At 43.4% G+C, this 27,899-nt stretch overlaps 1 protein-coding gene across 8 annotated transcripts; it reads right to left on the bottom strand.

Annotated features, from left to right (window-relative positions):
* Positions 1-58: 58 nt before the first annotated feature.
* On the bottom strand, positions 59-27,898 carry arhgap44a (Rho GTPase activating protein 44a). Of its 8 annotated transcripts, none has more exons than XM_069524595.1 (23): positions 27,532-27,898; positions 16,322-16,361; positions 15,237-15,356; positions 15,029-15,105; positions 14,767-14,878; positions 14,515-14,591; positions 14,274-14,388; positions 14,021-14,089; positions 13,755-13,836; positions 13,385-13,512; positions 12,942-13,053; positions 12,191-12,272; positions 11,925-12,005; positions 11,355-11,468; positions 11,184-11,275; positions 10,192-10,375; positions 9,399-9,416; positions 9,097-9,285; positions 7,462-7,974; positions 5,449-5,594; positions 5,272-5,346; positions 4,257-4,308; positions 59-3,166 (listed from the first exon to the last, which is right to left on the bottom strand). In XM_069524595.1, exons 1-22 carry the CDS (start codon positions 27,582-27,584, stop codon positions 4,301-4,303), a joined length of 2,487 nt encoding a protein of 828 aa, XP_069380696.1. In that variant the 5' UTR covers positions 27,585-27,898; the 3' UTR covers positions 59-3,166; positions 4,257-4,300. The 8 variants fall into 8 exon arrangements, with proteins under 8 accessions (XP_069380696.1, XP_069380693.1, XP_069380694.1 ...); XM_069524592.1 differs by having other exon boundaries at positions 4,945-5,346; XM_069524594.1 differs by having other exon boundaries at positions 3,073-3,212.
* Position 27,899: the final 1 nt, after the last annotated feature.

A 27,899-nucleotide genomic window follows, 5' to 3' on the forward strand; every position in this document is an offset into this window, starting at 1 on the left:
CAAGAGGCCGTGACATCAGAAAATAACATCACACAAATAAACCCACACGAACCAGGTGAGATTATTAAAAATGTAGAGTTTAATATATATATTTATTTCTGACATTCTGATAAGGATTGCAGGTAGGCTTCACAGTACACACTGTGTTCCACTTGATATGCTAAGCAGAGGAGGGGGGGGGGTATAGGGGGTGGGCATGGTGGGCTTGACAAGCGGCAGGTTCTGTTTGTACACTAGTTGTGAAAGCAGAAGGAGGCAGTACATCCACAGGCAACGTCCACTCCTCTACCATATTGCTCAAAAACCCCCACACTCAGGACCATTCGTCGTGATCCACATTCTCCGGAGTTCATCAACTCATTTTTGTTCAATACCCCTCTTACAATCCCTAAAAAGACAGTGATTGACACAAAACATGGATTATCAAAAGACTATCTAAGCGCATGCATGACACTTTTTTCAGATTTTCCTTTTCTTTTTTTTTTTACTCCTTAAAATCCCCTCCCCCCCCACAAAATGTAAACAAATTGAGCTTTATTTTAGACCAACACACTTGGTGGTGAGGTGAGATAGGAAATAGAGGCCTATACAGCATTTCAAATGCTCAATAAATCTACGGAACAGTGCACTACTCTGGTGCAAAATGTGGCTCCTATGAATAACGCTCTCAAAAATGACAGTAAAATTAGTTTACTGGCTGAAATAAGATGAGATGTGATTATGACTTGTGTTTTGGGGGAGGATATACTGACAAGTTTTTTTCTCTCTTCAGCAGCGTAATAATCACACCTATAATGAATATGAATGCATGCTTTTAGGTGGCTGTAAGTTCCAGTTATGATGCACAAAAGCATTACAGTAATACAGCCCTGCACTGATAACAATACATGCCAACAGGCCCTAATTAACTTTCATCCCCAAAACTAGCTCTCGTTTGTCTTGTTAGCAGTTACAAAAGCAGGTACCGTTTGAAATCTCATTGGGTCACATTCAGAGATATACCCCAGCCTCCTCGAATAAATCTATGGATCCATCACAGACGATAAAACTTCTATCGTGCATATTGATTATGCCTATAGTTCCAAAATAACAACCAGTGTGAGGGCACTTGCAATTGTTTGTCATATAATCACCACAGCTATCAACATAATCATCAACGTCACCAATATCTTCATAAACATATACACACTGAGGCATACCATGGATCACTTTAGGAGAGAGGTGAATCTAGACTTCATTTTGTAAAGCAAAAGACTCACACGGAAAACAAAGTGAAGGAAAAAAACCTCTTTGTAATAAAATTAATGGCTTTTTTCAGAAGGTTTGGGGGAGGGTGACTTTGACCACTATTTGGACTGAGGTGGATCAGTAAACACTGTAATTGCACTTAAATCGACAAAATTATTGTCCTAGGACATTCTGTGTGAAATTAAAAAAGTGATACTGCAGCATTTGTTTTCTGACGTTTCTAATTACTTGTCTGTGGCAAAGATACCGACGAAAATACGGAAACATTTTCAAATTTAGACAGAGATACAGCAGATGAGCCGAATTTGGACTTCTAGTCAGTTCTAGTCAGTCCTACAATATAGGCATAGAAATATTTGCCTCTTTACGGATTAATTAAAAGGTCCAACCGGGTCAAAGTAATCTAATTATTTACAAAGGAATCTATCACATAGCAGATTAAAAAAGATGAAAAGATAGCGCATTGGTGTGTAACTGATTAGCACTCCAGCAGGTCTGAAGTCAAAGCTCCGGAGGCAGAATTAGAAAGATTTGATTCTTATAGCAGAAATAACTTTCTGCGTTTCTGCTGCAGCATCTTTGTTACCTGGTGTCAAAGTGAAAGATTATGAATCTACAATAGACCTGTTCATCGTGTGCAGGGACAAAAATAACATCACATATTTTAATCATTACATTTTCTACACCAGATAAATATCAGCACATATATTATCATTTTATATATATTCAAGATATGCATTTTACATATACTTTTCCTCTCAGATTTATGTACATCAATTTATGTACAGTCTTTGTATTTACACAAGGGGTCAAAGGTCACTGAACCTGAAGCACTTGAAACTAGGTTAAGAGAGAGAATCATATGAACCTAAAGGCAGTGTAGTCCATCCACCCATAACCATCAAACTGATACAGCACGTGATTGATCTAAAGTAGCATCTCCAAGGACGACAACAGCAAAAACACTCACGCAAAATAAAAACACTGCCGTTCCGAGGCTCTGCATACTGAAGCAGTTCTATCGTATCGGCTTTTCATGCAAACATATCGGTGCTTTTTTTTTCTTAACTGAATAAAAGATGAAACTTGAATTTACAATCACATTCTTCTCATACTGTGCTGGTTTAAAGTGAATGAAAGTGATAGAGGAGGGGGGGGGGAATCAAAACCTGGTGCGACAATAAGAATCAAATGTTTCATCTTTCATGCGAAACCTGCCGGGCTCAGCATGTTCCTAAAATGTGCACAAAGCTTGAATACCCTGTCAGCAATAAAAGCAGATTACTCTCTCGCTCCGTCTCTCTGTTTCACCCTGAGGATGGGCAATGCTCCTAACCACGTCAGGCTCTGAGTTTCCCTAACCGAAAAGTTGCACAACTTGTGAATATCATATTGCAATTTGATTGCATGTTCTAAGGCAAAAAAGAAAGAAATTGAACAAATGCACAGAAAATGCAGACCACTGCATCAAACAACAAAGACAAACAAAGCAAGGCAAAACAAAAAAGAAACTGAAAAAAACTTTCAGTGTAATACTCATTTATATTCCAGTCTTTCCTCCTAAAGGCAACTGTTCCTCCACTATGGCATTTTGGTGTTTTTTTTGTTGTCACATTTATGTTCTAGCGAGCAGTTGTGAAAGATGTGTTTCTTTGCAGCCTGTAGCAGATGTGAGGGAGGGTCTGAGTTCTGGTTTCAGGTGGGCATTGGTGAGGCCAATTGGTGTTTCCATCAGGCCTTGGCGGCGGCAGCTAAGAGAATGTACAGCCACAGGGGTGCTGGTAAGCTGTGATGCCTTGGGGTCATAGGTCATAGAGTGGTGCTCTGGGGCTCCTCCTCAGGCACAGCATCTCCCTCTGGAGAGTCTGTCACTGCCAGGGACCTCCTGCAGGGGGCACCGCTGAACTCATCGATGAGGCTGTCCAGATTGACATTGATGGAGGGGATTTCATAACTGAAGATATCTAATGGTGAGCATGGTGGGAGAGGTGAGTATGATGAGCAGAGTGGTGGGATGGTGATGATGAGCAAGGAGGAGGAGAAGAGGGCGTATGATGATGATAATGAGGTGTCAAAAACGGAAGAGAGCAGAAATAATATTAATCGTTTGGATTCAGGACTCATGGTTAAGTGGCAATATGAGGTCTGCCCTGATTGAAAAGAAAGAGTCAGTAGATTACATGTGCTTCACATTCTACACAGGGATGAAGTCAGTGTCTTACTACTAGTCACGCCCGAACCAACTTGGTGGCGACTAGTGTGGTATGTCACAGCTTTTTGTGTCTTTTGAGACAACAACAGATACTTTGTCAGATAAAATACAGGAACAGGTCAAAATGACTGCACATGACACACTACTGTACACGTTTACAACAACGGCCAGATAAACCAACACAGAGGCAACAAGATGTGTGTGGAACTCTGTGGAAAAAATGGCACCAAGACACCATAACGATGGGAATCTCATGAGGACTTGATATTTGCTCTAAATATAGATCTTTATAAAGCGCTGCTGCGTTTACTGGGAGCAGCAGGTCCAAGCAGAGGCTGAAGACTACTCCTGTGTAGGAATGAGATGGAGCGTGGCAGTGTAGTAAGGAGGAGCAGAGGTTATAAAAAGCAATGAACCTGCCAGAGGAGGATTGGGGGTTACCTGTGGCCCCCCGTACCGGTGGCAGGGGCGTTAGAGGGGGGATGTCTGCTGGCGTAAGGCTGGGAATGCGGAACAAAAGGAAGGGGGGGGGGGGGGGGGGCTTTCAGATGGACCTCTATAAGCGACGGCGTCTGCAATGTGAACGCAGTGTGGTGCACTCTGGGAAGTCCTTAGGCCATGCATTATTGGTTGTACCACAATACCATGCAAAGAGTCAATAATGTTGACGTTCTGACTGTGAGCTACTGGTACTTGAGCATGTTTGAGGCAGGCTGCAGGAGACCCCAGAGGCAGCCACAGCACGAGGCCAGGCAGTGAGATGGATTGCATGGGGCGGGGGGGCGGTCTGGCTTACCCTAAAAGTCCCCCTCACACTTAGCCCACACTGAATCCCTGGCCTCACACAGCTGCAAGGTACACAATAGTAGCAGGGGGAACAAGAGAATGATAAATATAACAAAGTGACAGAACGATTGGTATATATTGACAGAACACCTCATCATCAGAACATCATACTGTAGATATAATGTGGGGTTCGTCTGGCTAGGTTTCCACGCCTGCTACGCAGTCGCTAAGAGAGACTAGACTAGTGTGAACTGTGTAAGCCTCTGACCTACCTCTGCCGAGTGAGGGTCTGGGTAACACAGATAAACAGAGAGCACATGATGAATCTAATGGCAACTTCCAAACAAGCAGGACGAGCTATGCTTCTCTGATGTTTCCACACATTACCCAGAAACATCATCACATAACACAAGCAATGAATACGTAGGTCAGGAGCTCTGCTCAAAAATTGCTATTGACATTGCATCATTGTCAGGCATCTGTGTCTAAAAGGCAACTTTTTTTCATTCAGACATTCATGTGGGGACAGTCAATAAAAGGGGACGGCCAGTGTTTTATATCTACTGGGACGAGTCCTACAGAGTCCTACACTCGTCCAGCGTCTCCGTTGGACAGAGCCACAGCGAGTCTGAGAGAGGGCCGCTGCAGCCCCACCTGTGGGGGTGGCGGGGGTGTTGTTACCAAGGGCTGATGTTTACCTGTAGACATGCTCTCCCCAGGAGACAGTCCATCCAGGAGGCCCTGCTCCAGGGGCTGGGGAACTGGGGCCATGGCCAGGCCAGTGAGCCCAGGAGGGACTGTGGGCGGCTGAGGAGGGGGCAGGCTAGGTCTCTGCCTGGGCTTAGGGGTGGGCCGAGACTTGGTGAGCGTTCCAGTCAGGGAGGGAGGGGAGGAGAGGGAGTGGGGCGCCCCCAATGGGGTCTGCCCAGGTGAGGATGGGGGCACTAGCCCTGCAGGGCAGGCCAGTCCATAAGGGGAAGGGGTGCTAGGTGGTGTGGGAGACAGGCTGACCGGTGACGGCTGACCTGTGGACTGGTCGGACATCCCGCCAGACTGGCCATAAGGGACCTTGGGAGGGACAGGGGCCAACTTCTTGGAACCTGGAGACACACAACACAGTCATGTTACACAACACATTTCCTGTTCAAAATGTAAATACTTCATAGTAAAATCAAGATGTGTGAGGTCCGAGAGGTGCTGACCTTTGTGCAGGGTGTGGGGACTGTGCTCCGTGGAGTGGGGGGACTGGCTGCTGCTCTGCGGGCTGCTGCTGGGAGGGACTGTTGGACCTGCCACCTGGATGGCTTTGTGTCCAATTACAGGGGAGAGCTCTTTACTCTTCAATGAACTGAAAAAGACAGGCAGACATCAGTGTGCCGATAATATCCGAGACTGGTCATTTAAAAGCACATTTACATTCTGAACTGTCCTCATGCACATTGCCTCAGTGCTGCCACCACCACCACCACCACCACCATCAGTATCATCATTAATGATTGTGTCACAATTTTTAAGAACCCGTCAACACAACGTCATGGGAAGCAAATCAACGTTTACAGACCAAACCGCAGCACATCTTTTTTAAACACATTTATTTAACCGTTGGTGCAGATGAATCCCTGAAGTTGCAAATCTCTCGGCTTGTTCAAACCACAGTAAGTCAAATATTACTGAGCAAATATTACTGAGTCAATATATCAACTTTTTTCTTGGAATAATGAGACTGCCCTACAGTAAACATTTCACAACCATAGTTATTGCTTTAAAAAAACATTAAAACAAATTCAGCCTTTTCCTCTCAGCAGACACAGAAGCTTAGTGATGTGAACCAAAGCAATTTTATTTTGAATGACTGAACCAGAGCTCAGCTGGGATCTGAACTGAACTTACAAGATCTCAATCTGTGCAAAAAAATCCCCCGAGCTTGAGGAATTCCTTCCAGCATTAGGGAATAGATGATGTACATTTTTGTAGCAGATGTAGCATTAATTCATGCTTTTTGGACAGAATCTCATGAATTAACTTTTGCATCAGGTTTAGAGATGTGAAGTTGTACAGAAAATAGAGCAGAGATATAGCATATGACAAGAAAAAGAAAACATCTTCACTCTAACTCTCACAATGCTTTTTGATCACTCAGTTTACATTGGTAAATAAACTGTATGGACCATAATTAAACATTACAATTAAGATTAATAATATGATTATTTGTTGTGACGTCAAAATCAATTTATATTTACCAAGCTTGGCATTTACTTTCTTTGTGTGTAAGAAACCTTCAGTGATGTTAAATTTTTGTTTTAAGACAGTAATGGTAATAACATTTGATATATTGCAGTTTTTTTCCTCTGCTCTTTATTTTAATTACTGTGTTCTTTTCTCACTAATATAATCATATCTGTAATTAATGTCTGCAGCAAGGATATGCTTTCAGTAATAAGATCTGCTGTAGTACTGTTACAAATGCAAAACTAAGCCCATGAAGTCTCACGCAGCCTCCATACTGCAGTGTAGTCGTCACATTTAGGATTATGTTATGTCTAATTAACTGCGATCTCCCGCAGCCCCTTTGAGCTGTGTGCCTCCAACAAATAATCATCTGAATGGGAAATCATGGCCTTAGCTAATCACAAGAAGGAGCGATATCAGGCAAGCTTAGTCTTACTGCTGACAAAGATTTGCAGTAATGATTCACAGTCTTGTGTGGTTGTAACACTGATGACTTATGACTAAGGGAACTGTCTCAATCACTCAATACAAACTCAGCTCCTTGGGTTTAGCTATGCAATGCTGATTTTGTATGAAGATATTCTTCTATAACGGAATGGACACTACATTACTAACCTTGGAAATCTGTGTTTCCTTAAAAAGCTGTTTCTTCTGTTGGTTAGTAAAACAAATGATGCAAACTGTAGAATAAATACATTCATATGCTATTTGATAGCCATATGCAGCGTTGAACATGTATTTATCATCTACTCCATACCAGCATCATATCCAGCGCTATATAAGCCAGTAACATCCTTAGTTGCTAGGCAACCCCATGGGAGGCAACCCCCGACAACCTGAATGTTACAGAATCTGAGATATGTAATTTGAAGGGGGAGGAAAAAAAAAAGCAAAAAGAAAACATGAGCCAGCGAGCTGGAGGAGAGGAGAGATACAGCTGCCACTCTGTGTTGCATCCATAGTGGCCATGGGTGTGTTGTATTTACCTAGTCAGCCTGGGGGGTCCTCTCTCTCGGGCACATGGACAGGCAGCCCACGGCGGGGGTGGGGGTGCGGACGAAGGGAGGCTAGGGGGATTGCCAAAGGACTGGTCGTGGCGGGTTAGTACCAAGGGGGTTTTGATGTAGAGTGGTGAGGCATTAGCATCTGGCGGGGGTGCATGCGACATGTCGCCAGGCGGACTGTGCTTGGGGAAGTGCAGGCAGCTTGGTTTGGGGTTCGAATTGATGTCAAGTGACGAGGAGGAGGAGGAAGAGGAGGAGGAGGGGGGCGGGGCGGGGGGAGTGAAGCCAGACCAGCGCATCGGGGGCGGGGGTGAGGCCGGGGGCTGGGACTCTGGACCCGGTGCCACGGGGCGAGCGCAGGGTGGGGGTTTGGGATAGAAGTGGTGGGGGAGAGAGTGGCACGAGGAGGTCGGGTAAGGGGGGGGCGGCCGGTCCTCCCCTGGGGGTGGATGGGCATGAGAGGTGTCCGGCCGATTGGGCGACACGTTGTCTGAGCTGTAGATATTAAGAGAATAGACAGCACAAAAAACAGCTCTAGTGATTGAACAGGGAGACGCATTGGAGTGATATAGGATAAGCTGTTTTGATGATTAGGGTGTTAGGTGTTAGTTGGTCCGTAGCCAAAAAACAGAAGAGAAAAAAAAAGTTGCATTTAGGGTGGGTGGTGGGCACTGAGCTTAGCACACAGTCAGCTTAGTGCAAATACAAAGACAAGCACAAAGAAAGAGCAAAAGAAAAATATATATTGCCAAAGGAAAAGAATACAGTGTGTACACCTCCCTCTGTGATCACCTTGTGTCTGCACACTGCATGGAGCTCTGAGGATCTGTCTCTGAAGCCAAAGTGCTTGTCTGCAGCCTCCAATGTTATATAAAGCTGCCCCGATGACTGAATGTCCTCTCAACTGCTGCATGTGGAAACCCTGTCGGCCTTAATCCTATACGACTTGTTTGCATTGCAGCGTCTGCAGTCGGCCCAGGGCAGTGTGGAACAGACACAAAACCCTTTCACTGGCTGAAAGAGCCACAGGAGAGGAGGGGATAGACAGCCAAACTAGAAGCTATATTATCTCTTGTCTGCCACACAGGCAGAGCCTGCGACCATGAGGTGATTATTCATGTGTTCAACTATGATAATCATGACAAATAAAAAAGAGGAAATCAGTCTGAGTGTCAACAGAAAAGGAAAAACTTCACGTCCAAAGCTGAAAAAGCAAAGCCACGACAATGGGATATTGGGAACTGCATGCTCACAAGGACTTGCAGATTAAAGCTTAGTGCCAAGTACGGAAACTTCTACACGATGTTTCGACTCAAAGCCTTCAGAGTTAGAGTCAGAAAATATCATTATCTTATTGAAAATGTAACCCACAGTGAAATCTCCCCAACGAACAGGAGAAACTGAGGAAATGCAGAGTGAGAAATCATAAGAATAACAACAGAACTCGACGTGAAGGTGTTGATGACAGAAATGCCATAAAAAGTGAATGTTTGATTAGCACAGCCAAGGATCTCGATGACACAAAGCGGAGAAGCTTATGATGGTGATGGTGATGAAACATCAAAAGGAGTCAATGCATGAGGAAGAGAGGGGTACAGCGTCTCCACGGGGACTTACCAGAACCTTTCTGCAGGTGGCGGTGTCGCAGACGGCGAGGTGGTGAGCTCGCCGGGCTGCTCGGGGATGAGTGTGTCCGCGGGGGAGCCGGGCCCTTGCATGCCTGGAGGCGTGGAGGAGGTCTTGCGGGTCAGTGTGGATGAACCCTTACGCGACACCCAGGAGGTATCCATGACCCGGACACCCATACTGGAGACACACACATACAAAGGGTGATTCATGTGTATGGTGATTGAGAGCAGCACTACAAGGTGAGTGGAGGAAAGTAAGGGAAGAAGTGGTGAAACGGCATGATACGATACCTTTGTATCTTCCTAATGCTGCATTAGTAGAGGAGGAGAGAGGCAAAAAGGATATGCGGTCAGAGGTAATGCAGAGATGGTTCACAACATCACATTTAAGCCGCTTGCCAGTGAAAAGCTTCTTTTTCCTAATCAAACCTATTTGTTCAGAGTAGACGCTCCTAAGCTGCTCAATACTCGAAACAGATAAAATCTTTATATCACTTTATATCAACAGCTGCTGGGCTGCAGATTTAGATTGGTGCCTGTGGTATAATACTTCAGCCTTTTTGCTAGTTTGATGGGGATATTTTGAAGGTATTGGTCCTAATTCTGCTGGTGATTTTCCACCGGCTGGATGAATGACTCAGGCCAGGTGACGTGCTAGCCAGACTGCGAAGGAGGAGCTGGGTGTAGGAGGATGGTAAGATAACAGTGGAGAAATATTACCCGAGAAAAAAAAATGATAGGTAACCAGCAGCTCTTCCTCCCGTTGCCATGGAAACAACGCCACTCAAGTCAATTCACCCCCGTGTATTCCAGTAGCTTTCATCCTGATGAAACAGGGAATGTAGTTGTATCTGCTGGAATTATTGACATCCCCAGCTTTCTGTGGCCTCCAGAGGCTTCTGAGTCACTGGAGCGAAAACTTTAGAATACAGGATGTGTAAATACTTCGCCAAGACACTTAATGTGCAGGCATTGCTCTCTTCAAATGTAAGAATTCAGTATCAGATGCGTGAGAGGAGGCGTGGGCGGCGAGAGAGGGAGAGAGTGAGAGGTGGGCAGCAGGAGGATGCGCTCGGCATCATACCCATCCTTCTTGTAAAATTCCAGCATCATGTTGTCGGTGGCAACGCTCAGTGGGCGTCGGCTCTGGTCGTGCTGCTGCTTGCGCTCAGACTGGTCCATGTCCGGTGAGGGCATGGAGCTGTAGTTGGAGTTGTGGTTGGTGTGGATCGGGCTGCCATAGCAGCCGGTCAGGTTGAATTCAATCTCTGAGGAGGAAGCGGACGAAGATGTAGCTTCAGCAGTGTTTATGAGTGTGTGTGTGTTGTAAGTGCAACTCTGGAATAATTGAATTTACCAAATTTGAGAATATTGTTTCCTAAAATAGATAACATTTTGAATTCAAAAATAACATACGTAACAAACTATAATTTGTATGCAGTATGAGTATTAAGGCCAATTCTTGAGAAATTTCTTGTAGACTAATGTTACTAAAAACAAAGTCATAATTGAACAAAATCATAAGATTACAATAATAAAAAAGAAACTCTGTCTGGATCCAAAATGTAATTACCTGCCAATCAAAACTTTCTGGAGAAACTATGTCAGTCTCAAAGTCCACTACCAACAGCCACTGGATCAGTCTTCAGAATAGACACAGTTTCTAATACAATCAATGTGGTGTTGAGGTGCTAAAAGTTAGAATTTAGTCATTTGTGAAACCTGCATTCGAGTACAATTTAACAAGATTGTAATTAATTACTGTTTACTGTTTCATCATGTATGTTTTTGTTATTGTGCGTTTTATAGGTCATCATGTAGAGACCACAATCAAGTCATTAATCTAAATATTTAAAATGATTTTCAGTGGGCATTCTCTCGTCAATAAATATTGTGAAAGAAGTCTAAATTGTTTGATGATTTAATGTTAGATTAATTTATGCTAGTTTAAATAAAATAGTAATAGTTAATTCTTAAATTCAATTTAGTCCATTTCTGTGACGGCAGATAAGTAATGATAATCTATATGTTGCCCAGCCTGGCTACACTATTACATACATATTATGTAATCCCCACCTCCAGGGAAGAACCAGTCAGCATGCTGGATAATGGGCTCAATGATGCCAACAATCTGCAGGGACACGGTGGTCATCATCTCCGTAATGTTTCTGGTAAAGAAGAGAAGGGACTCAGCTACAGTACGAACAACATCCAGCAAGTTCAGGTAATCATATTAAGAATACATACGGTTCAGTGTGTGTCCACAGCAAGTTAGGACCGAGGACGATCGCCATGTTACCGGGAGTCATCTTGTTCGCATCTTGATACTCACTCAGCTTGGCTAAGAATTTGACTAGATATCTGTAGGATTCAAATGAATGGTTGCATCTTAGAATCCTGCTAACTTGTTTTCCTCTGGCACCTGCAGAGCTGATATGTGCTGTGACATATCTCTTTTTTTTAAATTAACTGTTTAATCAGATCATCATTGTGGGACACCTCTCAACCTGAGCCACCGACTGTGTGGGACAGTAAAGCGCAGCAATGGTTTCAACCTGCAGGTATGTCGATGTCAGAATTAAAACTTGCAGACAATAAACACCTTGGCTGCTAATAATTTACAGGCATTGATATTGCAAGAAACCAATTCTACTGCCTTCTGCTGGTGACAGGCGAATATCTGTCTAACCTGCTGCTGCTGTTACTTTTCTCACCTGCAGGTGGTACAGTTTGGACCGAAACTACATTGTTTTTCTGTCTTTCTATTATTGCAGTGAGATCATTTACAAATACAGGAAATAAAGGAAAGCATCTGACCTGAAATTGTTTAAGTTGTCTGTGGGGAGTTTCTCGCACGCTGCCATTAAAGCTTGGAGCCTCTTGTCCATATCTTGAATGCTGGAGATGTAAAAAAAGAAAATCATTATATTTTCTACAGTTGCTCCACTTCCTAATAAATGTCCCCATTTTTCATTTTGGCAGCTGAGACCCTCTGAGTAAAGAATATTTTCTGTTTTTCATTGTGGCCAGTGGTATAATTCAAGAAAAAAAACTTTTAATAAAGAACACGAACTGCAACTCACTTGGACGCCTGAATCCATTCATCATAAAGTTCAGTGGTCATCAGCGGCTCGGGGAGCTCACGGAGGTATGATTTCAGAGCCCCTGTGGGTGAAGATAACAGGGTGAGCGTAAAAAAAACAACAACTGGTCAGCTCTGTGAGAAAAGAGAGAGGAGAAATGTTTTCCATCGTCAGAGCGCGGGTGAGGCCAGGCTGAAATTGCCACTCCCCTGGCAGCGCAACACAGATTTCATGTTAATGTGTGAAATGGACAGCAACAGGAAAATAACACTGAGGGCAGAGCTGGCTAAGACTGGTTGTGTTTTCACCCCTGTCCATTTGCTTATTGGTTTGTTTGGAGGATACGTTACGTAAAAAGGAGTTGGACAGATTACAACAAAACTTGGTGGAAAGATGTGCTATGAGTCAGGGAAGAAGCCATTGAATTTTCATCCAGAGCAGAAGAAGGGGAGTAGCTGGATCAGTGAGCAGATCCAGGAATGATTGGACTTTTTCCCGTTATCTTAACAATTCATGGATCTTGACGAAAAAAACAAAAAAAACAGACCCATTTAGGGACTTACAGTATATCTATGAATGCGGGGAATTTTGAATTTATGTTTTCGTATATAATAAACTTTCTGCATCATTGCTGATGATGTTTGGTTAAACACACTGCCTTTCACAGATAATGTTATAGCTTTTTCCTTACAAAATTGTTGTTGTTATGGAGATGGGATTTGTACAAAGCATCTGTGTGGGTGTAGTTCACCTGCGATGGCGTGTGGGTCAGAGGAGTACTCCTGCACATCCAGAACTCCACAGTCCAGCGAGGCTTTCAGCTTCTTCAGCTTGGAGGCTGATGGAGCCACTCTGAAGAGGCCCTGCCGCCCACACAGAGGAAATACATCATCATGTGTAATTATCACATCTGACGTGACCTGCGCTTAAATGATGTACTAAAGTAACAGCCTCTATCGCTGTGCACTTGACAGATGATGAATAACACAGGGTGGTGCTGGCGAAACATGAAGCCTATACTTACACTTTATCACTGTCATCCATTATTCAAAGCCTATCAGAGGATTTTAATTCGTCTAATTACCACAAACAAATAGGACCCTTGTCAAGGTGATAAATAACCCACATTTTCACAGCTGTTGTACTGGTCATGCTCAAATATCTGAGAGTGAGTGTGTGTGCATTGCCCTCTACCTCCTCTTGCATGCCACACTCCAGCAACATGGTGACACAGGCTTCGATGGGGAAGGCAATCTCTCTACCACTAATGTTCAGGTGTTCCTCCAGAGACTTGCCGAAAGACGGCTTCTCTACCCACGCCTCTGCAACACAAAACACACACACACACACACAGGCACAAACACAAGCCCTCAGTTTGGTTAGTGCTTGTAAGGCAGCCATATCTGTAATATGAAGGTGGGTAATTAAAGGTTAATGGGGTTGTTATGTGACATGTCAGAGCGATTAACTCCATTACTTCTCATTTTGATATTGCTTCAAGAGCAGAAATGGAACAGATCTCGCTACAATCACACACACACACACACACACACACACGACTCACCTTGGTGGGCTTTAATCTGGGGCAGGATGCTGTGAAGAATTTCTAATGACTTCCTGTGATATTCTGCCTGTGTTTCTATCAGCTGCAGAAGGAGACAGCAGGAAACAATAATAAACAATCCCTGGCCAGTGTGTACCATACAATATAATGCAACTTATGCTATAAGATAACAGAAAACCAATATCTGATGTATTCCTCCACTGGCATCATATCTTGATTACATTATAATTATGATGTATGCAGATAATAAGACATAATATACTTACTGTCTGAAAATAATTTGCATAGTCTATTTCTTTGGCCACAAAATTGTACATATCTGCTGACAGCTGATCCTGAAACAGAGAGAAAATGAGAAACCGTCCTATGAGAAATGACTTCAAGTCCCATTTATCACTGAAACATCCTCCTGGCAATGCTGTCTATTTGTGTCTATACATGCAGTGGGGTTAAAAATCAAATGTAGAGCAAAGGGACTGGAGGAAGGAATAATATAAGTGACTCTGATTGGTGACTCACCCTGCAAATCTCCATCCGATTGGCTGCCTCTTCCATCTCCTCTCTGAGGGACTCGGACTTGGCGCCTGGCTGCAGCGTGCTCGGGTGACTGGATGACTTGGACGACTGCTGAAATCTATGGGAATTCCAAAGAAGGAAAGGCCATTGCATTGAATAGGTCACACTTCCTGCACACACATTTAAAAGCTTGTTATTATAAGCCATTATCTTAAAATTTAATGAGCAAGAGCAGGGCCCTCACCTTGTCCGTGAGGAGTCCATGTCCAAGACGAGTTTTGCTAAGTGCTTCCTCTGTTTCTGGATGTTGGGGATGTCCACCTACAAAAGGAAATGAAGCGGAGTATTACAGTCAGCTCAGAGAATCAAAGTACAGCCCTTTTATGTAAATCACGGCCGCGCTCTGCTTGCAAAAAGTGCGGCTCATAATTCAGCCATATCGGGGGGGTGCTGTAGCTAAATTGTTGCATTAAGCAGCAGCAGTGCCCCCCCTCACCTCGGCGAGCACGTAGAGAGGCTCCACCACGTCTCTCTCTATCTGGAACTCAAACTGGATGAGCTCCTGGGCCAACTTCTCCTCCGTCTCCCCACACATCTTTAGCATCTTCCTGTTTGGTGACAGACAAACACAACGTCAGAGGCAATCAGCTACAATCATAATGGAGACAAGGGTAATGAGGACACCAAAGAAGACAATAGCCAAATCAATAATTAAAGATGACCGTGTGTGTGGGTGTGTGTTAACTACACTGACTTACCCCAGGAGAGAGTCATCTCCCAACACTGCAGCCCCTTCTACCAAACACTGTGCCAGGATCGTGAGTGGTAGTTTTTTCTGTTAGCAGAGAAAATCATTAGAGCTTCTGTAAGATCTATTAAACATTATCCATAACCTTATGTCGCATTACCACACATCACTTGCATTAGTAGTCAGTGTCTGAGGGAAAGATGGATGCAGGTACTCACAGACGGTGACTTGACAGACCTCTTCTCCACATCAGTGCCCTGCTGACCCTGCAGGCAGGCAGTGAGCTTCTTGTGAGTGCTGTGTGTCACCTGCTTGACCAGATCCAGACGCTTCTCCACCTGCAAGAACACACACACACATAATTATAAACACTATACTTATAATTATACAATATAGACTTTTTTAAAATAGATTTTACATTACTTTTATTGATAAAGGGCATTTAAAACAAAAAGAGTGGACCCAAAGAGCCTTACAATCACAGCAGATGTATAGGCTATAGTGGATATTGACACAGTCATGGTGCAGACTCAGACTGAACTAAAAGCAAAGTAAAAATAGTGAAGTTCTGAAAGTTTGATTTAAAATGATCAGTTGTGGGAGTTGAGAGGATTGGTCCCTTGGCATTTAAAGCGTTAGAGGGCGACTACAAGGAAAAATGTTGTGAAGCTGACCTTTAAGAATATGGAATTAAAAGGTCAGTAATTTATTCTGGATGCAAATCATTGAGGGCTTTTATAAACAGCTGTGCCAGAACAGGAGTGATGTATAGTCACTGGAAATAAGCAACGTTAAACCATTGTTTTTGGGTTGTAGTAACTAATCGTGGAAATGTATCATTTTGTGCAACGATTGATAAACTTGATCAAATATATGAAAAAGAAAATATCTTTTGGGTGGCAGCCCAAACTGACTGAGTATCAGCAACAGACATGTGAGATGATGAACGGATTATAGGGCAGAGGACAAGCTGTTTACTTTTACAGAATATTTGCTTTTGCTTGTGAAATCCTGGAGAATACATCTGTCTGCCACTAAACACTGTTCAAATGAGACCATCTGAGAGGGAGGATACAGACAAATATAATCTGTGCCGATTTCACTCTAAGGAGTCTTAGCGCAAGAAAAGTAGTACCCAGTGATTTCTGTTGTGATCAAACACAGCCATCATCATTATTACATGAATCCCACCTGTGAGGAGAAACAGCATGAAGAATGAAAGCGCAGCATCTGTTCTGAAGTGTCGTCCCCATCTTAATAAACACATGCACACATTCAAACACACATGAAAAAACAATCTTACCTGCAGAAGGTCTTCGCTCAACACCTCGGTTTTTTCTGCCCTGTAGAGACAATGGTGCGGAACAGTTAGAAGATCCAGATGAGGAGACAACACAGAATTTAGCTGATGCTTACATTTTCATGTTGTAAATAAGCAGCACTATGATCTGTGATAAATATCTGGTGTAATGGCTCCGTCAAATATTAAACTTCAGGCAGCTCGGAGTATTGATAAGGTCAGGAAAACCAAAAACTGTCAAAGTGATTTACATTTTTTATGAAACCACATTCAGGTCACATAACAAGCTTCACAGACAGTAGGTTGAAATGTTACAGATCATGTTTGTTCCTTTAGACATCAGAGCCCGACCGATTTATTAGTTGACTGGTAAAAATTGGCTGATATGAGCTTTTCATATTAATAGTAGCAGATATGAAATGTTTTATCTTATTACAGAATAAACAATTAAAAAATGTTTGCATTTCTATGAAAAAATTATGTTTTCAATCTCTTTATATTTGTCTGCATTCTAATTTTCTCTTTATTTACATGTATGTAAAATAAAGTTGATTGTTAAACGGCAAGCCTCAATTACATTCCTTTGGTATGAGGGTTTGATAACAACATCAAAACAACTTCTGATAAATTCATAATCCATCAGTTAGCCTCTAATAAAAAAAAAACATCTCACGATTTTCCTTTTTTTAATGAAACACATATAAATTCCATCTCACATAATACAATGACATGTTAATTGTTGTCTATCACATGGCATTTGATGCAAAAAAAAATCATTCATAATATTGAGTCTCTGTCAAAATGTTTCTCGTTGTTAAACAAGGTCTGAGCTGTTTTGCAGTGCATGTAAAGGTCTCATTCACTGTGATGTTGAACATCACCAGCGTGTCAGTGCTCCAGAGAGGCTGCACCATCCGTGCACATCCGTCCCTTCCCTTAGGAGCATGAGAGTGGGAGAGTGCACGTGTTTGAATGGTCGCGTTGCTTATGATCTTCGACAATACATAGTAACAGCATATTAATTATCTGGCAAACAATTCATGTCGTAAACCCGCTGAAGTGTTCAAACCCACGAGCTTGAGTTAAACATGCAGGAACGGTGGTGAAGGCCACTGACTCAAATCTGTCATTTCCCAGCGAGGAGCACCACGTCCCACTGTGAATCCATCAGACTGGGGACTTTGCCAAAGTCTGAAAAAAGGGGCAGAGCTGCACTGCCGATGCAGCAGATAAAACTACTCATGCAGGATAGTGATAGCTATAAGCTATCTATATATATATAGAATAAGGTGTCAGCTCAGTTCAGAAAGCTTACATTCAAAGAGTTTAGTTCTTTTGTTAGAACTTCTATAATCCTTACAGCCTTCTATAATCCCATAAAATAAATCAAATAGGCACATTTTCCCTTTGGACTGGCTCTAATACAAGTGAATTCCAGTAGGATTTGTTTTCCAGGAACATATTTGGACACATAACAGTAGATATATCTAAAGCAACAATCCAGGAGCTATCAGGAGCATCTAATCAGAGCGGAGGAGAACATGTACTTCCTGCTTGGAAAAAGGGGCCTGCAGTCTAACAAGGGAGGGGCTGCTTTGTCAGACAGTCTGACCTCTGAAAAAGAGTCTAATCCAGACCTGCGGACCCCCAACAACCACCCAGTGGTGCACATACTCTCTCATCACTTCCTCTTCCTGTCTGCACAGCCTCTTCCTGCTATTGTGCCCTAACCATGCCAATGCCAATTGCAAATAGCTTTTTTTTGTATCATTTATTCTAAAACAGCTTCTGAATGTATCTCTCCATTGACCAAGAGAAAGGAGGAAACAGACCTTGGTTTGAGCTTCATTATTCATCAGTCAGATGAAAATACACCAGCAGCACATAACTAAAATGCTCTCTCCATGTATTTGTTCATGTCAAATGCCCTTTTCAGGTCTGTCAAATGAAGTCTGTCGAATACAGCAGAGCAGCTCTGTGTTGTCCAGTGAGGAATTACACTGTGTATGTTTAATGTTGACATGCATTAGCGTACACATATTCCATACATTGTTGCCAACAACAGAGAGCTGAACTTTAATTATGTCAGTTATTAGCATCCCTGGTTCTCAGTGCCAAGACGTGCGAGCCATGGGAACTGGGTCAAACCATGTAGGAACCGATGGAGCTAATCACAGCCAGCCTCCTGGAAAACTGCTCTGCCCACTGGGCTAGGAGGAATATACAGGAAATGTGTGTGTGTGTGTGTGTGTGTATATGTGTGTGTATGTGTGTGGTGCATAAGAGAGAGAAAGAACGACAGAGGAGACAGAGAGTTCTGGCGTGATTTTTCAGGATAAGTGTGGGAGCAGATTGCTGATTACATGACAAAGTGGGACAAAAATAACCCGAGCCAGCACTAAAGTTTGGCACAGTTTTGCTGCAACACTCCAACACCCTCTAAAAAATCTCTAAAACTTAATTCCTATAAAAAGACCTTGAAGACAAGTCTGTCACACGTGTGAGTGTGTAGCCTGGAGCTCTGCAATGCAGCTGTGAGGCTCGTCACTGCCTCATCGTCATCTGGCCTCAGACCCTGGCAGCTGAGGGACCCTGACAAGGGCCCAACAAAGGCACAGGGACAAATGGGACAGGAGCTCCAGCAGTAACGAGGATGTGGAGGAGCTACTCTGCGAGTGATGTTTGGCAGAGAAAGATGGACAACCTGTGAGGCTCTGTGCCCTGGCTTGTTGTGTCATGAGCTCCTTTGCTGAAAGGCATCCCACCTTCTGACTGTATGTTTGTGTGAGTGTAGGAGTGTTTTGTTCTGCATGCTTGTGACTGAGGGAACATACACTCCCTTACAACCTGATGTTTAAAACGAGGGAATGTAAATTTAACACACAGACAGACATCTAGTGGCCTCGCTGACTACAGCTGATTATGACCCAGACATCAAACAGGCTATCTTCAAACGCAGCAAACTGTCTTGTTCTCTGAGCTTGTTTGTTTTCAGACAGCGGTATTTCCTCTTAGGAAAGCAACACTGCACATCATCAGCCTGTGAGGACACTGTGATAGAACACATGGAACACAGGGGTTGTTGGAGTAGCTCCACCCTCATATAAAGGTTTTTCTTTATTTAGCAAAGAAAACAATTACCTAGAAAATGACCGAGGCAGAAAATCCTGTGCGCTTATTTTAAAACCTCTACCTAAATATAGGTAACACTATTATTAATTCAAAAGTAAAAGATGTGTGTATTTGATGCATTCAAATGAGTGTATGTTTTATACATTTTATAGAAGAATAGTTCTTTGCCACCTGTGAACAGCCATTCCATAATTTAGCTCCTCTAAATCTAATTGAAAATTGCCCTCTGCTATTTTAGGAGGAAGATCTGAAGTTTTGTTCAGAATAAATATTGAATTGCTCGGGAATTGTATCTTTAGTTGCATCTTAAAAACAAAATATGATATTTACGAAATAGACGAGCAGATGGGGTGTGTGACTCGATCGGGTTGCTATCCTAACAAAATGTTTCTGCAGGATTAACGTTTTGTGTAAGGCTGCAGGGAAGTAAACTTGCCCAAACTTAATTACAAAGAAGAAGATTTTCGAGATGAGAAGAGAGACTCTTATCAGCAAACATTGTGCAGGGCTGAAAGTAAACGCTGGCAGCCACGTGGGCGGCGTGCTCATGGAGGAGGAAGAAGACTTTGCCAGGTTTATGCCAACCATCTGCCACCTCGCAGGCATCCCTTTACCTGGAGCTGCTGATGACTCAATACTGGCACGAGCACACACACACACACACACGCACACACACGTGCACACACACAACTCTAAATATGCAGGTTAATTAGCTCAAGTAAAAACGCTGAAATGTATCATACTGAGGCCGACAAAATGATTTCTAAATCTTGCTTGTTTCTGGGATTCGTCAGTGAAAAGGATGCAAATCTGTGCAAACATGGACGACAGCAGACACCTGAGGAAGATGAATTAGTTGTTGATACAATGTTTAACCCGAGGGATGAAAATCCAGACTTTGAATAACTCCCTCTGCACCTCTGATGGTAACATGAATAAAGTGATGATACGAAGAAAGGCCTGAATCTGCTGAGCACATCTGAGCGTTTGTATTCACAGCTGGTCAAAGAGGGAGATGTAATTTCTCTGTGCATGTTTTCCTCAGGGATCTGAGAAATCCCCTAGTCATTGTAATTCCATAACATAAATGCACTAAATACCCAGTTGACCCGTTCAGCTACACATTTCATACAAATATGTCTCATGTAATAAATATTTCTATCTGGAGATATGTTAATGTTGGACAGCTGCATGTTCAGCTCCGCCCCAGCACTGTGCACGGTTTATTAAAGCATGAATTATCCATGCAGATGAAATCAAAATGCAAAGAAAATAACGAAATCTTGAACATGTTTCCTCGGCTACTCGCCAACTGTCAGATGCAAAGTGTTATACTCAACAAAAAGAAAAAGTGGTCATGCTCTGGTTTGCTCATGCTGCTCGCCTGGCTAATAGAAGCACTGACTCCGAGGCCTGGAAGAGCTGTGTGTGCTAGATGCTATAGGTCCTGTCTACGCTGCTAGGGGAGGGTACTGGAGCAGAATGGTGGCCCTGGGCCTCAGCAGGACACCGCAAGGCCTGGGGCGCTGGCATGAGATCCAGAGTCAACCACACACACACACACGCACATACACGCGTGCACACACACGCTCACGCATACACACACGCACAGCTTCCGAAACACACTGCAGTCTCCATGCAAAAGATTCTCTCTGAATATTTCTCCAATTAATGTTTTTTTATTTTCTTTATTCAGACTTTCGCATCTAGAGGGGGGGCACTCAGTTTCCTCCCGAATGACAAGACAGGGGGCTGATGGGACACAGGGTTCGTAAAACAGAAAAACACACTTACTGTAGTTGTCCAGTAAACTAGGTCACAGTTCTGTTAAGTATGCAAGAATAACTTTGAGCGGAGTGCACACACACACACACACACACACACAACATACACAGAGTACACACGTGTCCAGAGATGGAGTGAATGAGAGAGACAGGGAGAGAGAGAGAAAGAGAGAGAGACTGTGGCATTCAGCAGCGTTTCACTGGAAACACAAGCAGTGAGTTATCTCTAATAACTTTATTTATGGTGAATAAGCTCCATCTTGGCTCTTTGACTTAACTGTGCTTTTACACTATGCATCTGCGCGGCCACACACACGCACACACTGCATGTTACTCAATGTGAAATGACCAGTATCAACACTGTCTCCCATGAAAACGGTCACAAACCACCATCCTTCGGTCGCACTATATAATCTTATTCAGCCATGTCTGAATATTTAACATGTGGGCCTGCAAAGCCACGCGGATGTGATAAAACAGCTCATACCAAATGAGCGTTTCCAGGCAACCAAGGCAAATGAAAGATTGTACATCCACTGTATAGACAAGGCTGATGGAGAATCGTCTTTTGTGATTTAAGAGCAAACACTATTTTCAAAATTGGAAAATGAGAAACTAAAAGGAAATGAGGAGTAAACAAAACAGGAAAATTCTGGTAGTGGATTAGTGCTTCCTGTTTTGAGCCTATTGGCATTCCTGAATGGAAGGAAGTGGGCATGTCGATAAGGAGTAACCTGTCACCAGGACAATGTGGTTATTTCTAACAACAGTGGCACTCCACTCAGCTGCCCTCATTTATAGCTGTTTATTACTCAGATTTATGCAGCGCATAATTGTATGTGTAGTAGCAAGGCCTTGGGCTGCCACAAAATACTCACGGTACTTAACGCAGTACAGAACACTGCGAGCAAGAGAAATAGCTTTCAAAATGTTTTTATAGCACAGTTCAATTTATGCAAACATTTTTTATGAAAAACACTGATATGACTCGCAGAGCAGAGTGTATTTTCATAATCATTTCAAACTGTTGAATGCGTAAAACAATTCACAAATTTAAACTGAGAAAAATATTTGAACTCCAGGAGCATAATATGACTAATATCTGTCTTTTAATGTTAAATCTTCTTTCGACCCTTATCTTGCTCTTGAATGTCTTGCGGCGGGAACTGCATCTGATTCATGTGCTGCATTTCAGTTAGGCCCGGGGTCACTTCCTGTTGGAGATGAGATTCTGAGCAGCAGACCACGTCGACCCTGAAGCCCACGACACGTTGAACCCATCCTAATATCCACTGGTTGATAATGACGAAAAGAAAATCAACATAGAGACTGAGGATGTTGAGATCAAGCAGCTGTCCCAAACACTGTTGTTCCAAACACTGTTGTCCCATGTTGTTTTAACTGGATGTGAGTTCTTAGTGGACCACTGGTACACGGGCTCTTTAAGAGGTTAGTCTGGGGAGGGAATCAGCGACATGGAAAAGAGAGAAGCAGCGCTTTCTGTCAGATATTACATCATCTATCTTTTGATGGCCAAAAAGGTCCCTCGACAAAGGCTCTTTATCACTAACTCTACCCTGTATGCTGTCTCTGAGAGGCACTGATGGGGTTATGGGAGGGTTATCAACACAAATCTCTGATACTAGCACAATGGCTCCAGCTTTAAATGAAGATGCATAATCAACAATAACTCAAGTCTGATCACTGATGACTAATAAAACACTTAAATATTATGCTGCCAGCGAGTGTACTTTTCAGACGAGATTTAACAACGCAGCCAGAAGCTACAAACACAGTGAATCAAATGTCCTATGAAGGCAAGTCGTTCTGATATCTTCACAGCGTTGGTCTTATCTGCCAAGCCAGCGAATCAGAGGTGGAGGAGGAGGAGGAAGAAGAGGAGAGAGAGGAGAGGAGGAGATGCTGCATTGGCATGCAACAGGGTCGCCTCCTACATCTCATGTTACCTGTCAGCTACCATATGCTCTTGTAGAGGCCCGTACATATTGTAACCAATAGGTGCACATGTGCAGGATGTAAAACAGGCAAGGGCGTTTTTTTTTTTTAGGCGGGCAAGAAATTGTTTTCAAGGAATACATGTTCAGGGATTCATGCATAGATGCATTTCATTGTGTCCTTATGTCCCACTTATTTAAATGATAGATGGTCCTACTGTATCATCGCATCAGTAGGAAGAGAAGGAGAAACAGAGTAAGAGTGAACCAATGTGAGAAAGAGAAAGCATTATCTACCAGCTCACAAATGGCTGCCATTTTAGGATAATTGCATTGTGGAGTGGTGAGCAAAAGCCTGAAGGCACAAGGAGAGAGAATGCTATGGCCTTACACTCCTTGTATCGTCTATCATCACACAGGTCGGTGAGGCAGAGTGTGAAGGTGGGTGGGAGCCGAGAGGCTATCGGAGGTTATAGGGGTAGAGAGAGTGTTATCTTTTACATGTATAAAATGGACAAATGCCCCCCCCCCCCGTCTTTCATGTTCTAATTCACTCCCTGCAGCATAACATATTCTTACAGACTTGGATTTTTTTACCAGACTGCCCCAGACCTAGATAGGGTAGCGAGCTGGGAATAGAGAAATAGGTCAAGAGAAATGGAGGGTGGGAGCTGGCTGAACCAAAGTAGTCTTTTCCTGACTTGTTCTGTGAGCATGAGGGCATCAAAACGATTACAAGGGTGTTTTGGAGACAAATGCAAATACTCAAGTGAAGTTCATTAACCTTACAAATTCATTTTAGCATCATGTAATTTTTGGTTTTAAAAAAAACCCTGAGGCCTCAATCACAACAGGTTAAGATAAACATGAGAAAATAGACAATTTCTCCCACCTCACAGAAATGTGGCACACTCTTGTCTCTCCCACTGTAACACAACACATTATTTTCAAGCCATATAGAGTATGCATGGCTGCACATCCTCCAGTATGAAGTCTTGCTCCACAGAGGCTATTGGTCGAGCTGATGATCACGTGACATGGATCTCTCCCAGGCAGCGGCGGCAGCAGCTGCAGACTTGGAGAGCCAAAGGGGTGCTGACACAGCACACCTGATCGCCAACCCCCCACTGAAAGAAGACCTTCAATCCCCCTCACACATAAGACACATAAAGGACCAGCAGTAACACTGTCAGTGCAGTCAGACATGGAACACATACCAGAAACAGATGAGTAGATTAAACGTCTGCTCTTATAACACCCCACTCATTATCTCTACATAAAGAAACACTCCTGCTAATACACACATCCAAGCATTCTTGTTTCCTACATGTCCTCCTGCTTCTTCTGGATTTGTTGAGTTGGTGAGACGTGACTGAGGATTGGTCAGCACTACCAGCAGCTCCACAGAGACTCCTGAGGTTCAGGAAGGTCAAACGCTTAAACCAACAAGAGTAACCTCAAGCCACTCTGTAGATGGCTGAGGCTCGAGTCAGCAGAATGGTAAAGCCCAAGTGAGTACAAGATGGAGCATATGCTAATAGATATGCTAATGTTTCACTATCTTTGCTTGGTAACACGTGTACTGCGACGAGGAATCTTCTAATTCATCAGTGGAAAGACGACGACAGCCGAAGCACGTCCATTTTAGTCAACGTAGCGCAGTCACACATGTTCAGCTACACTTCGCAGTGGGAGATCTTTCTACATTTCTCTGTTGTGGGTGGTGCTATTATCTTCATCGCCCTTCATCACATAACTAAGAAAGAGCTGTTTACTGTACATGAACCATGGCTCAGCACAACACCTCTTTGACTCCTTCAGACTCTCAGTGGGGGAGAAGGTGACAAAGCCATTCAATACAGTCAAGACAAGGATCGCACTCAGGGGAGCGTAGACTCCCACCAGGTCCGAATGGTCCTGCATAACGCTGTTTAGTTCGTATGATACATATGAAGAGAGTATGAGGAAGTGGCCTGATGCCATAAATTATTTAATTGTCATAAAACAAAGTCCTAAACACTGTGAAATCAAGATCAAGATGTTCAATGTTGATAATTGCCGTATGCTGAAACGTTAAAGACGCATCCAAACCAAAATTCCTCCCAGGCGTTATCCATCCACCAATTATGGTGGATATAGATTTTGCATAATCTTGCTAACTAAAAAATAACAAACTAGAACTCATTCAGAAGAGTGCATACATACCTCTGCAAAGTCCCAGCAGTCCCCTCTCGAAACTACATTTAAATTCACGAGATCAAGATTTTTATTTAGATCTGCACCCGCCAGTGTTGCCAGATGTACGATAATCATCATATTTGAACGATAATGTTGCCCTCTGTACGATGTAGGATGAATGATGCATCATGTACGATGCTTATCAGTTGTAATCTTGACAGTAAAATCTGTATCACGTGTTTACACATCTCTTGATGTCTTTCCAGCAAATCATGCGTGTTGTGATGATGAACATGAATATGGACCCCTCGGGCTGTATTTACTCTTCTCAAGTGAAGCCTTTTCAGCCGATCACACTTGTGATGATTAACTTGACCATCATGCCATGACTCACGTCTTACCACAAGTCTTTCCTGTCTCATGTTTGAAAAAAAGAGCCTTGTGCCTTGACAAGGATCGTTTCTGAAGACTAAAGCGCTTCGGAATCTCAACACAGCTTAGAAACGTCAGTGTTGAGCGTCCCGTCCCCATCACTATATTAATTGCGTAGATGGCTAATTTAATATGGCAAAACTTTGTCCAAATTACTTTCTTTACTTTTTATCCTTTAATTACAGAGCTGGTGTTTGACACTGTTCAAGGTCACTACAGGGTCAAACCTGATACTTCTTCTTCTGATCCAAAACTTAAATCGTGTGTCTTTGGTGGAAGCTGCCACTGTCCTCAAGTATTTTGTGCTGTATAGCTGGAGATTTTTGGATTATGCTTGGATTTGAGGGTTTGAGATTGGCAGTGCTGGCTGTGAACAGTGGGCATCATTAGTAAGGGGACAGCACTGTTCAGGGAGAATAGTGTTGCTCATTACGGCTCTGTGGTGCAGGCAGACCACCTCAGCAGGTTACCACTGCTTCTCTTTAGACAGACAGCTGCTAAAAACAGCAAAATGTGAGAAGAATTATATGCTCATAACAGCACTGGCATGCACTAGATGAGGGGAGTGCATCTAAACACACACACACACTTAAAGTAAAGAACTGTCCTTTCTGCTCAGAAGAAGGCCCACAACCTGCCCACGCACACATATGAGAAGAGGATCACACCCACACACTGAGTCACGAGGACATGATTATAAAAAGACTTGAGATGGAACAAATCAGTCTGAACCAAGGTGTAAACACTCCATGCCACTCACTCACACTGCCTTGTAATGATGTAGACCCACACCTCCCAGACCTAATCCCAGAGAACACCTTCTCTGCTTGACAATATCCTGCTCGGCCTCCCTGTGAGGTGAATGAACAGGGTGGGTGGGGGAAGACTGATAACCCCAGAGGACCTGAGTAAAAGGTCACAACACACCTATTTCTGAGGGTGGGAATTTGAAGGAACCACCCAGATCCTGAGGAGAGGAGGGATGGAAAATCCGTCCACATGGGCCTCCTTTTTATTCAGTTTAATGGATTTTAAGTTGCAGGACAGATGCATTTTATTTAAAAGAATACAAATCTCATGACATTACTCAACCAAAGAATCTATAAAATAAACGCCGGATGAGGAATACGACCTTCAGGGGCACTGACTTGATGACCGACGCCTATATGAGGTGTTTCCCTCCTCACAGCTGACAGAACTGCGTAATGAAAACATTGCGCCTTTTTTTTCTTCTTCCCATTTTCATCTTCCATCTGCATCACATTCAACCTCCTGACAGGTTCGATGACAGGAGGAGCTTTCAGTCACAACACAACTTCACTGAGGCATTTCTTTAATGCTTCATTAGTGGTGCCTAAAGAGGGGGTCGTGTGTGTGTGTGTGCGTGCGTGCGTGTGTGGGTGTGTGTGTGTGAGATGGTGGGAGATACTGCGATTGTCTCTTGATAATGTGTATCCGTGGGCAGGTTGTAATGGGGCAATGCGCCTACACGCTGCCTATGCGGTAGCTTCTTCCATGGTCATTACGCATAGGAGCACTAAAGGTGTTTTAAATATGGGAAAGCCCATTCTTTTGTCCCTCGTCACTAACCATTGTCTATTCACTGTATTCTGTATGATTACATATAACAGAAATCATAATTACATGCATATGATTCACATCCAAATTGGGGCCAATGAGGGGGGTATCACCTCCTTCCCCAGAATTGCGCACGGACAGGGTCTCTACTCACCTCCCCACCGTTTGGTTGGCGAGCTGTCGCATCCGATTGAACTGCTTCTTCATCTTGTATTTTCTGCGTTAACACCTACATGGGGGAAATATTCCGCATTATTTCTCTCAGTGTGACGGTCCGTGCTCCACAGCGGCGCAAAACAAAATCCACACTGTCACATCGTCCTTCCCTCATCGCAAACTGCCGACGCAGAAAAACTTATCCCGCGATTACAATAAGTTTTTTTTCTTTTTTTCAGATGATATTTTCTCTACATTCGCTCCATCGCCTGCGCAGTGATGCTGGACCCATTCACCGCGGACACGCACAGGCAGGGAGCGACAGCAGCGACGAGCAGCCCCGCGGCTGCGCACTACACTGCAAAC

The sequence above is a fragment of the Paralichthys olivaceus genome, chromosome 5 (genome assembly GCF_024713975.1).
Source record: "Paralichthys olivaceus isolate ysfri-2021 chromosome 5, ASM2471397v2, whole genome shotgun sequence".
Classification (NCBI taxonomy): Eukaryota; Metazoa; Chordata; class Actinopteri; order Pleuronectiformes; family Paralichthyidae; genus Paralichthys; species Paralichthys olivaceus.

Excerpts from the sequence above, each read along its gene's own strand:
- arhgap44a (XM_069524589.1), bottom strand. The coding sequence starts at position 27,584 with ATGAAGAAGCAGTTCAATCGGATGCGACAGCTCGCCAACCAAACGGTG. Across the intron at positions 13,837-14,020 it reads ATGCAAATTATTTTCAGACA|CTGATAGAAACACAGGCAGA; the intron begins GTAAGTATATTA and ends CTCCTTCTGCAG. Across the intron at positions 5,595-7,461 it reads GGACCCCCCAGGCTGACTAG|TTCATTGAAGAGTAAAGAGC; the intron begins GTAAATACAACA and ends TGTCTTTTTCAG.